The sequence below is a fragment of the Mustela putorius genome, unplaced genomic scaffold (assembly GCF_011764305.1).
Source record: "Mustela putorius furo isolate JIRA1106 unplaced genomic scaffold, ASM1176430v1.1 tig00003871_pilon_pilon_pilon, whole genome shotgun sequence".
In the NCBI taxonomy this organism is placed as follows: domain Eukaryota; kingdom Metazoa; phylum Chordata; class Mammalia; order Carnivora; family Mustelidae; genus Mustela; species Mustela putorius.
The window spans coordinates 6,484,209-6,496,644 of NW_025422023.1; the positions used below are offsets into that span (position 1 = coordinate 6,484,209).

At 45.5% G+C, this 12,436-nt stretch overlaps 1 protein-coding gene across 2 annotated transcripts in view; it reads right to left on the minus strand.

Annotated features, from left to right (window-relative positions):
- Positions 1 to 9,373: 9,373 nt before the first annotated feature.
- The window catches only part of TSPAN5 (tetraspanin 5), a 170,259-nt gene continuing 167,196 nt past the window's right edge, over positions 9,374 to 12,436 (minus strand). For both annotated transcript variants that reach the window (XM_045067095.1, XM_004756022.3), the window contains one exon: positions 9,374 to 11,565. In XM_045067095.1, the coding sequence (XP_044923030.1) occupies positions 11,500 to 11,565 (66 nt within the window). In that variant the 3' untranslated portion in view covers positions 9,374 to 11,499. The remainder of the gene's footprint in view (positions 11,566 to 12,436) is intronic.

Here is a 12,436-nt window from a genome sequence, read left to right on the forward strand (position 1 = left end):
TAAGAGTGTTAACCGCATAAACAGTTACAGGGGTCTGTAGGGAGAGGACACTAAACATCCTGCGACAGAGGATACATACATACATACGTGTCTCTTGGAGGCAAGAGATATGGTGGGAAAAATAGAGAAGACCAGAATGGGGGGGGCGCTTAATTAAACATTTAAATTTTTTATGTCGTTATAGAAAACCAAAAAAGTTTTTTTTGTTTTTTTTTTTAGGATTTTTGGGGGTAGGGAGGTGGCAATGGAGAAAATCTTTTTTTTTTTTTTTTTTAAGATCTTATCTGTCAGAGAGAGAGCACAGCAGGGGAAGCAACAGGCAGAGGGAAAAGCACACTCCCTGCTGAGCAGGAAGCCTGATGCGGGGCTTGATCCCAGGACCCTGGAATCATGACCTGAGCTGAAGGTAAATGCTTATCTGAGCCACCCGGGTGTCCCAAGGGAGAAAAGAATCTTAAGCAGACTCAGTGCTGAGTGTAGAGCCAGTCACAGGCCTCGATCTCAGGACGCTGATCACTACCTGAGCCAAAACCAAGAGTTGGACACTTAACCTAGTGTGCCAACCAGGCGCCCCCCAAAACAAAAGTTTTTAATTAGAAGATTGGAATATTTGCTTTATGTTTTGCTCTAGAAACAGAACTACTGTAAACAGGACACACACACACACCCAACAGAAAGACTAGTGGGTAACTGTAAGTTCCTAATGTTGGGAGACAATTCCCATGGGCAGCTCATATCTCCATACACCTGTGAAGAGACAGCTTTTGTCTCAAACTATCCCGCCAAGGATGTGGATATAATAAACAGAGACAATGCCTCCCCAGGCTGAGGGGAGGGGTGGTCAAATGTTGGCCAAGACTGCTTGCAGACTCCTTTATAAGACTGGGGCTTTCCTTGGTTGAAGCACAAACCTACTTTTAGTGTAGTCACTATCCCCTGTGGGACTGGAGGCATGAAACACTTAGAGCCTACAGGGCAGTGGGTAACAAAAGGCACGTGTCTCATGAGTCTCATGCCTCCTCTCTGTGGTGGTGAAACACAGGCAGGCTAACTTGTTAACTCACCGGGAGGGGAAAGCATCAGAGTCTCCATAGTTCTTCATGCAACTAGATGGACAGAAAAGGGTGGAGTTTGGAAGCAAAGATGATTCTGAAGTGTCTGACTTGGGTGACAGTGCAGAAGACGGTGGTGATGTTTGTTAATGGAGAAGAAGAACAAAGGAGGAGAAGCAGGTTCCTGGAAGAGAACCATGAGCTGCCTCTGAAGCCCTGGGTGGGAGGTACTTAAAGCACCTCGAGGAGACATCCAGTGGCAGACATCAAGTCCCAGCTCAGCCCTGACAACGGGCTGTTCAACATACAGCTCAGTCCCCTTGACCTGCAGTGTGCCCTTTAGCACCTCCTAAATACACGCATTGTTGTACTACATCAGGGTCCTCAGGAGACACCAAAAATACCCCCATCTTTTTTAAAAAAATGTGTCTTACCCAAAACTTAGGGAATTAAATGTCTGGACCTGGAGCCTGGGCATCTGAATTTTTAAAGCTCCAACCATGACAGAAGTGATTCTTATCTGCAGCTAGAGTGGAACAGCATTGGCCTTTTAGAACCCAGGGCAATCAAGCTTTCTCTCAAGTCCTCAGAGAGAAAGAGGACTTGACCTGGCCAACAAACAGGTAGGCAGGCAGCCATTTATTGCATCATCACCCTGATGGGAAGCCCAGACATCAGGAGCCTCTTGCTGATCATCTGGAGCCTTTAGCTCCTAGAGAAGGCACAGGGGGTGACTGTACCCATGATCAGCGCACAGCCTTTCCCTTCAGCTTTCCACGTGTCCACGTGCGCCTTGCTGTCTTTCCATGTGAGGACTCAGAACTTCCTGTTGTCTGGGAAAAGGCGGTTTCTCTCCCACCCTGAGGATGCCTAAAGGATTGCCATCTAGTCCGGCAGGAATAGTCTTACTGTTTGAACCGGAACCAACTCGTGAGAACCTCAATTTCATCGGGCAATCCCACAAGAGCTTTCCTCGGTTTAATGCTGATTCCCTCCTCCCCAGCAACACAGCTACTTGAAAAAATGGTTGGTTCCAAAATCTTTCAAGCCTGAGAGAAACTCCGAATTTGTGAGCAAAATAATTTCTCCCAAGGCTTGATCCTCCCCCATATTTGCCTTCCCTATTGGGTACTTAAATAGGACTGGAGAGCTGGGGGAAAGGAGCGCCCCTGGGAGGGTTAAACACGGGCCTGAGCTCATCCAGAGCTGTCTGGAGCTTGTCGGGGTCAGTTCACCTTTGAAGAAACCATCGTACAGGGAAATAGAGATCTATTTTACTGACTACAACTCCATTCTTGAGGTGAGCCCATACTCTCTACACAGAAGCAGAGTTATTTCCAGCTTCTATTGTCATGCTCAAGAACGCAGCCTCCTGAATATCTAGGTGCTTGAGACCTAGAAGTTAACAACACAGGCCAATTCTATGGGGAAAAAAAGACAATGTTCAAAGGCATTCAAGGGTTAAGAGTTCTTCGAAAGAGAGTTTTATAGAGCAGGTCTTGGTGGAGCAGAGAGAGGGTCCCCAGGTTCTGACAGAACCTCCCTGAGAAAGCCACTTTTTTTTTTTTTTAGGTGAAGTCTAGGGCATGCACAGCGTTTGTGAAAGAAGAGCAGTTGGACCCCTTTCACCCCATGGTGTAGTTACCACTATCTCTATCTTACAAGGGAAGGCACGGAAGGTGGGAGAAAAGGTAGTACGGCTAAGGCCCCACCATGGGCAGTGGCCGAAATCTAAGCAGCACATATACAGTCTGTGACCTTACTTTACCACAAATGGGTTTCCTTTTCTCTAAAAGCAACCTGAAGAGTTCTCACTGTGTAAGATTGCACAATATTAAACAGGTAATGGGCCCAAAATGGAGACACCAAACCAAGACTTAATTACAGCCTTGGTGTCTCCTAGAAATGAAATCGTAAACCAATCAACCAAGAATTATCTAATCACAAGAGTATGTTCACGCGCCTGACAGACACCTGCCATCCCCTGAAGGAAACTGACCTGCACACAACCAATCCACTTTTCGCTAGTATAACCTTCTTGTTCCCACTCTCTTCTGCTGATAGAATGCTCTCATTTTGTACAGCTACTCAGAGCTCCATATTTCTATGTGCTGGAAAGATGCTGCCCGATTCTTCAACCTAAATGATTGAATAGAGTCAATAAGATCTTTAACATTTATTTGGTGACTTGTTTTTGCGAGCTTAGAGAGTGACCAGCCTCCTATTCGCAGTGACTGAGTCATTAAAGCATGTGTTCCAATGCCCAGTTTGACTCCAGTTCTTTCCATCAGAGTCCAGAAAGAAAGTGACATCTCATAGAGGTTGTCCTTTGCCCTGGAAGGGAATGATAAGCCCCAACTCTTCCTATCTGCTTTAATACTCTCTCTTCCCCCTCTTGCCCTCCAATTAGTAAGGTATTGACTGTACAGAGCTTGAAATAAGGCTTCACTACAGCTGCCACAAATTAGCTGGGTTTATCCTTTGATTCAATTTTTCCACTGTAAAGAGGCTATGGATGCACAAAACAGAAGAAAGGTGGAAGAGAGTTGACTGCCACTTTATTCAGCTGGGAAGAACCTAACTTTCCAACAGTGATGATTGGTTGGTTATAGTTTATCTCACCAGCATTGCTCAAACTTTTTTGACCTCAGGATCCTTTAACACTTAAAAATGGTGGAGGCCCCAAATAATTCCTGTTTGTATGGGATATTCTATGAATACTGACCATATTAAAAATTAAAATGGAGAAAGGTCTAAAGCACAAAAATACCAAGTACACACTCCATTAGCTAGCAGAGTGAGGGCATGATCACAGCACACGCCTCTGAAAATCTCCACTGTGCACTCAGGAAGGATAATGAGGAGGAAATGTCTCAGTATTATTATGAAGCTGACATGATGGACTCTTCTTGAGGGTCTTGGGAACCCTCCAAAAGTGCCTGGGCATTTATCTTCATATTGCCTATTTTGAGAACCCCGATCTATACAATAGAATACTATGTGACCATAAAAATATTTATGGTATGCGGGTGCCTGAGTAGCTCAGTGGGTAAAAGCCTCTGCCTTCAGCTCAGGTCATGATCTCAGGGTCCTGGGATCGAGCCCCACATCAGGCTCTCTGCTCAGACAGGAACCTGCTTCCCCCTCTCTCTCTGCCTGCCTCTCTGCCTACTTGTGATATGTCAAATAAATAAAACCTTAGAAAAAAAATATTTATGGTATGAAATAGTCACTGGTCATGAAAATATTCTATTTTGAAGAAAGCAGACTCTAAAGCAGCATAAATAGTATTAAACAATTTAAAACAAAGGAGTCATGAGAAGACACACTAATTTGTGGGTCTGTATGAGTACAGACCTCTAGATGTTAAAAATATAAAAGTATGTATTTCATTTTCTCATGTTACCTACAATGAACATATTTTTCCTCTGTAATCAAAGTAAGATATATTTAACAAATGTACACATATTGCCTATTTACTGTCACCCTGCATTTTCCTTCCCAGACCTGAAAATTTCAACTTAGCAGATTTAGGAAAGATGTCCTCTAGAAATGTCAATGCTAAGGCATGAATTCTGCACTCTTGTAAATAGGGCCTACCTCTTTCTTGTCTTTGCCCCTCAAAATGTGGTATTCGGATGACAGCAGTGTCCTCTGGGGCCTGCTAGAACCAGGAACTCCACCCCCACTCAAGAGCCCTGCTCAATCAGTCCCAAGGGACTTCAGGTGCCCCCGGTGATTCACTTAACATATAAATTTGAGAAATGCTGATAGCGCAGTAGGAATGACCTGGGAGCTTAAAACTGGGGTGTGGGGAAGGGCTGCAGAGTGGCATTTTGGGTTGGTTTTTTGTTTGGGTTTGATGTTGTCTGACATTCCCCGGTGATCCTAGTGTGTATCTGTTGCTGAGAACCGCTACTCTCTGGCTTCAACCTGAAAAAAGAACAAGACTGTCACCTCCAACCTCCATCTGTTTCAATCCAATGCCCCATAACCCTGAAACACGTTGGTGCTCACCCTGCCAGCTCCCGGGCCATAGACCTCTCACAGGGACAGTGGAACTGGATAGAGGAAACAGCTGGGTTCCCATACAAGGAGGAAATAAGATATTTGCTCTGCCCTGCTCAGCTCTGAGGCCATTTGTCAAGTTTCAGTGACTCCATGGGAGGGTATGGATGTGGTGCCTGTCATTTTATTTGCTTTCCACAAACACTTAGACAATCCTGACACATTTTTGAAATGATTTTTTAAGCATTCTCATCCAAAGCTGGGGGTTCTGTACCTGAAGACATGGTTTACCAAAATCCTCCTCTTCTGTCAGACGCCTCTTCCTCCCAGAAGGAGGTGGTGACCATCCACCTCGGTTACAAAGGCCCCTCATTTGGCGGGTTTCTGAGGTCCTGGTACATGCCAGGCTCTGGACCACACTTCCAGGACTCCGTGTGCTTGACTTTCTCACTGCTTATCAGCACTTTTCCCCACTCCAGGGGCCTCCCCACCTTCCCAGCAGCACTCACCTTCCTCCTCCTGCCCTGGATGGTTTCTTCTGCGCTGGCCAGGGGGGCCCTGCTCAAGTCTGTCTTCCTCCTTGATGCCTTCTTCTGCTGCCCCGAGCTTGATCTTCCCACCTGGGCCAGCACCACCTTGGAAGAGAGCAATTTAATTCGGGCCAAAGTCTGAATTTTCCATGTGGGTCTCCTCCAGTTTCCATTTCCTCAAAAACGTATGCAGAGTGCTCATAGCAGTACCTGGAACATAGTAACTTGGAGTAAAGGCCACCTGTCACTTCAAGGGATAGATGACACAGTCCCCCAGGCACTGTCTTAGAGCAGGCTGTCCATGAACCAGGGAAGAAGTAACCAGAGTTCAAGAAAGCACACATCATGGAAATAGAGCGGTTTTATTTGTAAAATAATCGTCCTACCAAGTTACATTGAAGATCTTTGATTTAAGTATAGCTCAGGACCACCATTTTCAATTGTAATGTAATAAAAAGCATTCCTCATGCTAACGATGTCCCACAAAACATCTTGAGACTCTTTTTAAGAGCTTAAAGCAGATAAAGCACACCCCACACGTTTAAACAATAACGGACGCATTCTGCCCGGGGCCCATACACACTGACCGTCCTCCTGCTGAAAAGCAGCACACGGACCTCAGAGCAGTCCTACCCCGTCTATCCTGAAAAGGAGCATGAAACAGTCAAACTCTGTATTTGTGTCTAGGGCTACAGTAACAAAGTAGTACAAAGTCAGTGTAAGCCACAGAAAGCGTCTCACAGTTCCGGAGTGTCAAAAGTCCAAAGGTGTTGGCAACACCAGTTCCTTCTGGAGGCTCCGAGGGAGAATCCATTCCTTGCCTCCCTCCTAGCTTCTGCAGACTTCCAGGCAGTCTTTGGCATTCCAAGTTCACAGGGCCTTCTTCCTCTGTGTGTATCCGTGTCCAAATTTCCTCTTTTCAGAAGACCCATCCCACTGTAGTAGGACCCTCATCTTAACTAATGACGTCTGTCACAACTCTTGTTTCCAGATAAGGTCACATTCTGCTGTATTGGGTAATGACTTCACTACATGAATTTTTGGAAGACAGTTCAACCCATAACAAACGCCTCAAACACAAGGTACAACTGGTGATCCAGACCACCCCAACACCCTACCAATCTTCTTTAAAATCGAAAGCTGCAGATTTGCAGATCAAAGCAGACCCCAGGCGATCCATGTGGGCGCTCTTAGTGGAAAATACAAGAGATGTCCTTGGCACGGATTCAGGAGAATTGCCTGCCCTGCAGAGGAGCAGCTGTAGCCAGCCCCTGCCTCTTCCATAAGCTGCGTCTGAGTCTCTGCAGGAAGGCAGGGCCCAGCTCTGACCTCCACGCACCCTGCCCCAGGGGCCTGTGAAGTCCCAGCAGCAAGGTCACGACATAGATGGGGAAGGGAGCTAAGCACCGCACCGTGCTCTCTCCCTTTCCAAAACAAGCTATGTCACTTCCAGGAGCGTGTAAAGGGATAGAAAGACTTACCAACCCAAAGCACACAAAACACAGCCATGTTACGAAACCCTCAAGTTTCTCCAAAGTGCAAGTACCTCTGAAGAGTGATTTCATTCCCGCAGTAACTATTCCAGCTTCAGTCAGTCATTTCACATGGCCACCACTAGGGGGCAGGCCACTCTGCAGAAGTTAATTCATGAAGATGAGCTCCAGACTGAACCGGTGGCCTTCTCCCGCCTACAACGCAATTACACACTCGATGAAAAACAACAACATGGGACGCACTATCTTGCTCGCATGCTGCCCTCTTTTCGGAGTATATTTACACAGTGTGAAACCCATACACTAATCTGCTCTTTGTTTAGGTTTTCTCTGGCCGCTTGAACATGCCAAAGGAAGCTGTGTTTAATTCCCCAAATTAAACAAGTCCTAAAAATGAGGACTTCTCTCATTTTATGAACTCCACCTTTGTCACAAACTCCTCCAAAAAACGAGAGAAGGCAAAGGTAAGACTAAAGATGGCTTTGGTCCTTGTGCAGAGTTTGGCCTCTCTCGTCTGCCCCCTACCCCTACCCAGATACATGTGCCTTACGTATCGTCATTCAGAGATTTTAGCATGTCACCAGAAAGTCAGAAATAGTGCATTACCAGGCCAACTGTGCGTTTTCCTTCTCAAAGACTAGGCTTCTCACTGCAGAGAGGGCAGCACCTGGAAGCCGCCCCATGACCTCCCCGGAGAGAATTGGCCAGGAACCCCCAGCGGCCAGTGTTCATAGAGGTTTCCGGTTCTTCCTTGGAGGTCTAAACAAGATTTCCCTAGGGAAAGAGGGCTTCCCTGAATAAATGACAAGAGAGCCGCGGTGGGCCAGCCAGGTCACTGGGCTCCGGCTCCTCATTGTTCAGCCCACCGGCTTCCCAGGGCTCCTGTCCAAGCAAGTCGGAACCCGACAGAGACGGACTCCACAGAAGGCCAGAGCGGCTCCCCTCCTGCCCACCCACACACAGGGCATGAATGAGAAAACACTCTGCACAGTCAGGAAAGGCCAAGAGACACTCTTCAGAATCCCCTCGAGAGAAGGATGACCAGGACCTGTAGCAGGAAGGAGGCTGACGGGAAACAAAATGGTTTGTTCCTTGGGAGAAGAAAGGAGGAAGAGACTTCTCTTTTAAGCGCTTCATGATGCAAAATTCTACTTTAATTCCTGTGTTCATTTTTTAAAAGTTTATTAGGTATTTTTAAGTCGTGGAAGCAGTGATGTTTGTAGCAGCCAAACAAAAGAGATAAAGAGAAACTTAATAACCATCCTCCCAAGACTACCTTCTAAACAGGGAGGAAACTTCCTGTAAGTTTGGAGTTTTGTCAACAAAGCATCCTTTTACTTAAGAACTGTAGTTTTTCTTTGTTGGCTTTGTTTGCTGTGAACAAGGAGGGCCAATTACCTCACAGAGGTAGATAATCAAGCTCTACAGCACAGCTAGGAAAACTCAACGGGGTATTGTTTATCTCCCTTCGGCACTGACAAATTTCTTTAAAGTCAGGATTACATTTTGGTCTCAAATACCCAGGGAAACGAAGTAAAACGTTTCTCAAACAAGTCTTGGGACATACTTGGGTCTGAGAATTCTGTATGAGCCTTAAAATTTTGTTTTCATTTGATCTTTGAAAAAAAGTCTTGAATAGTTTTAAAGACTTTCTACAGTGATAATTCACAAAAAAAGGACATTTTTGTTGGCTCTTCTCAAATGCGTTTTTAAGACTGTTCTCAGGGACTACTAGAAATTATTTTCTTAGAAAAGACTTGTGAATGTTACCAAAATAATGGGTCCTGAATCTCACCGTGTATTCAATTTTTAATGGGAGCTCCTTAAAATCATAGGCTCTGGCTCCCCAACTCCAAAACCCTGATGGGCAAGGGCTGATCTCCTGTGTCTTACATGGCCTCCAGGTGACTGTGACCAGCAGGCGGTGACCTCAAGGAGAGATGTCCTACATCCCCAGCTCTCCATCTGGACCCAGCAGCACAAAGCGACCTTTCCCTCTTAAACCCCCAAAGGTTACTTCCCCCCTCAGAGAACAGATCAGAGTGATGCTTCTCCAACAGCTGCCTCCAAGACCCACAGCAAAAGCAGCACCTGGGACTTTGTTCAGCAATGCAAAGTCTCGCGTCCCACCCCAGAACTACTAAATCCAGAAATCTGGGGATGAGGCAAACACAGTCATTGGTTTCAAAAGCCCTCCAGCTGATTCCGACGCACCCTAAAGTCTGAGAACCACTGGATTAGAGACTCTTGCGATTCCAAGACAGGTAACGAAGAAAGACATAACTCCGTGTAAGGAAGAACCAGTTTATTAATGACAGCCTTAATTACAACCACTCTCAAGTGTAAAAAATAAAGGGTGATTAATTAAAATTTAAAACTCACTTGGACTTGCCGATTGGCCTTTCACTGGATGTGCCAAAGGGAGGGCATCTTGCCCGATTCTGAATCAACTGGTCAGATGGAGTTCACTGGAGAATGAGGTAATAAAAAGAGACAGGAGTGCCAACCGCGGGGCTCAAGTCTTCTCCAGGTTGCAATGACACTACAGAATGACAACTGCGTGGAGGCCGAGATGACACAGAATCATCTTCCAGCCAGGATATGGAATGAACATCTCTAACTGTACAGAGACACAAAAACACACATGCAGTCGTACACCCACCCACACTCCGGACACAATTTTCAAAGAACCTTTGTCCTTCCTCTGAGGAGATTTAACATGTTCATCAGCCACCGTGATGCAACATGGGGCTAAAACAGAAAACCTTGCTAAGTTTCCATAAAGCCTACTCGCTGGACGCCCAGTTTTGTGTTGGCAAGTGGGTCATCACTGCAAAAGACACCTGTGGTTTTCCCAGCATTCCACAGGATATGATCTTCTCCCCGGGAGAGGGATCTCTGGCAGAAACCAGCTGGGTTCAAATCGGAGGGCAAAATTCATCCCTCCCCAGGCCGGTGGGGACAGGTGAGTGGCAGCACCTGGAAGTGGCTTCCCACCTTGGGTCACAGAACACTTGCCCCATCAATGCACTGCCTTCCTAAGTATTTGTGCTTTGTTACCATCCTGACAGTCTGCACTATGAGAACAGAAGGAGCGCTGGCCATGCACTGTTTCTTTTAATAAAAGCAAACTGAAACCAGAATAAAAAGAAAAAAATATTAGGATATTTCTGATTGTGTCAATACTGTTTCAGAATTAGATTCAATTCCATCCAAAGGGGGGGGGGCTGCAGACAGGGCCGCGAAGACTGATAGGGTAAAGGGATCGTGGAGTCCACAGAAGCACTTGCAATAGCCCAGCCGGTGGGACCCTCCCTGGCCACGGAGGACACGCCACACCGCTCAGGGTGGTGAACTTATGAAATAAATGCTGACCAAATAACATTTATAAATGTTTGTAGGAAAGATGGCAGGAAGAGGAGCTGGTAGAGTCAGATTCACAGATCATGCAGGGAGAGTACACCAAAAAAATTAATATTCAAGCTGAGTAAGAAAATGCTTTAAGAGAAACTGTATCCTAGCTCTTTCACTTTTGGGAGACAAAAACAAAAACACACACAAAAAAGCAGAACAAAATGTAGAATATTCCAGTTTCCAAAGAATTCAACAACTAATTTGGTGGGCTGGACTGAGGGGTATTAGTTAATGCCTCTCCATTAACCTCATTTTCTCCTTGAAGTTCATAGAAAATACAGCTCAGGCCTACTGAGAACAACAATCTGTCCAGTTAAAATTCAGCATCATTAAGTGTTCCAAAGCCCTTACTCCATATACATGAAACACACAAGTCCCCTTGAAAGAGACACTCCGGGAGGGACCGGGAGGGACCAGGCGTGCCCACCCACATGACTTGTTCAAATGTGATCACAACATCTGAACCAAAGACAAGCTGTTTTCTTCTTGGGGTGATAGTTTTAACAGGTCCCTGAAATGTACGGTGAAGGGATGCAAAAACAAAAACAAAAAAACAAAACAAAAAACCCACCGCCCTCCCAGGTTAGGGGTTGAGTTTTAGAAAAGATGCACTTCTTTAGGCCATGACCAGAAAGTTCCTTCAAGGTCTGACGAAGAGCAAAAACCGCCTGTCCCAGCCCTCCAACCACTGAAGGAGAGAACAAGACTGTGTGTTCCACAAATTCAAGTACAGCTGGGTCCCTCACCCTCCCTTTTTTTCTTTTTTGGTAAGCATCCAACCATCCATAAATTCATGGATACAGCAGAGATGCACGGCGCAACGACTTTCATACTGGTTATCTTTTTAATTCGGTCAGTGAGCAGCATCTCCCAGTTGTACCCGCCCCAAACCAAGTTCTCGGCAGTTCCATCCTGCAGGATTGCAACGTGGATGTGGCTGGGCACGCTGGAGGGTCAGGAAGGCTGGGTCCGTCCAGTGTCATACAGCAGTGAGGCAGGGCTCTACCAGCTGGCCCTGACAGCTTCGATATCGCTAACCAAATTCTGAGCCAGGCAGATCCCAAAAATCTGACAAAGGAAGGAAAAGAGTCAAACAGTGAAACTCCACTTCAGCAGGCTTCTCCCTGGCCAATGACTCTCCTTTTCCTTATCTTTGCTTTTTTAAATTGACAAATAATTCATATACTATAAAATATATCCTTTTAGAGTCTTTACTTCAGTGAAGTCTAGTATGCTTGCAATGGGGTGCAGCTGTCACTGCCGTCTAATTCCACGACATTTCGTGACACTGAAGAGACACTCTACCCAGTAGCAGGCATCCCCACTCCCCCCATCCTTGGAAACCACGCATCTACTTTCAGTCCCTGGATTTGCCTACTTTGGACATTTCATATAAATAGAATCAGAGAGTATATAGTCTTTTGGGTTCACACAGTGGAATGTTTTCAAGGTTTAGTCATACAGTAGCATGTACCAGTAGTTCAATCCTTCTGATGGCTTGAGTAATATTCACAAGATGGATAAACCACATTTTGTATATCCTTCATCAGCTGATGGACATTTACACTATTTCTACTTTTTGGCTGTTGTGAATGGTGCTCATGTGAATGTCCCTGTCCAGCTTTCTGGTAAGCAGGTTTGCAATTCTTTTGGGAGTAGAACTGCTGGGTCTTATGTGAACTCCACTTAAGTCTGAGGAAGTGCCAAATTCTTTTCCACAGTGACTACAATTCTCATTCCCTTTAGCAATGTACAAGGGTTTCCATATCTCCACATTCTTGCCAACATTTGTTATCTTCCTTTTTAATTACATCCATCCTAGTATGTGTGAAGCGCTATGTCACTATGGTTTCAATTTGAAATTCTCTAACATCTAATTATTAGCATCTTTTCATGTGTTTATTGGCTATTTGTACTTTCTCTGGAGATATATCTGATT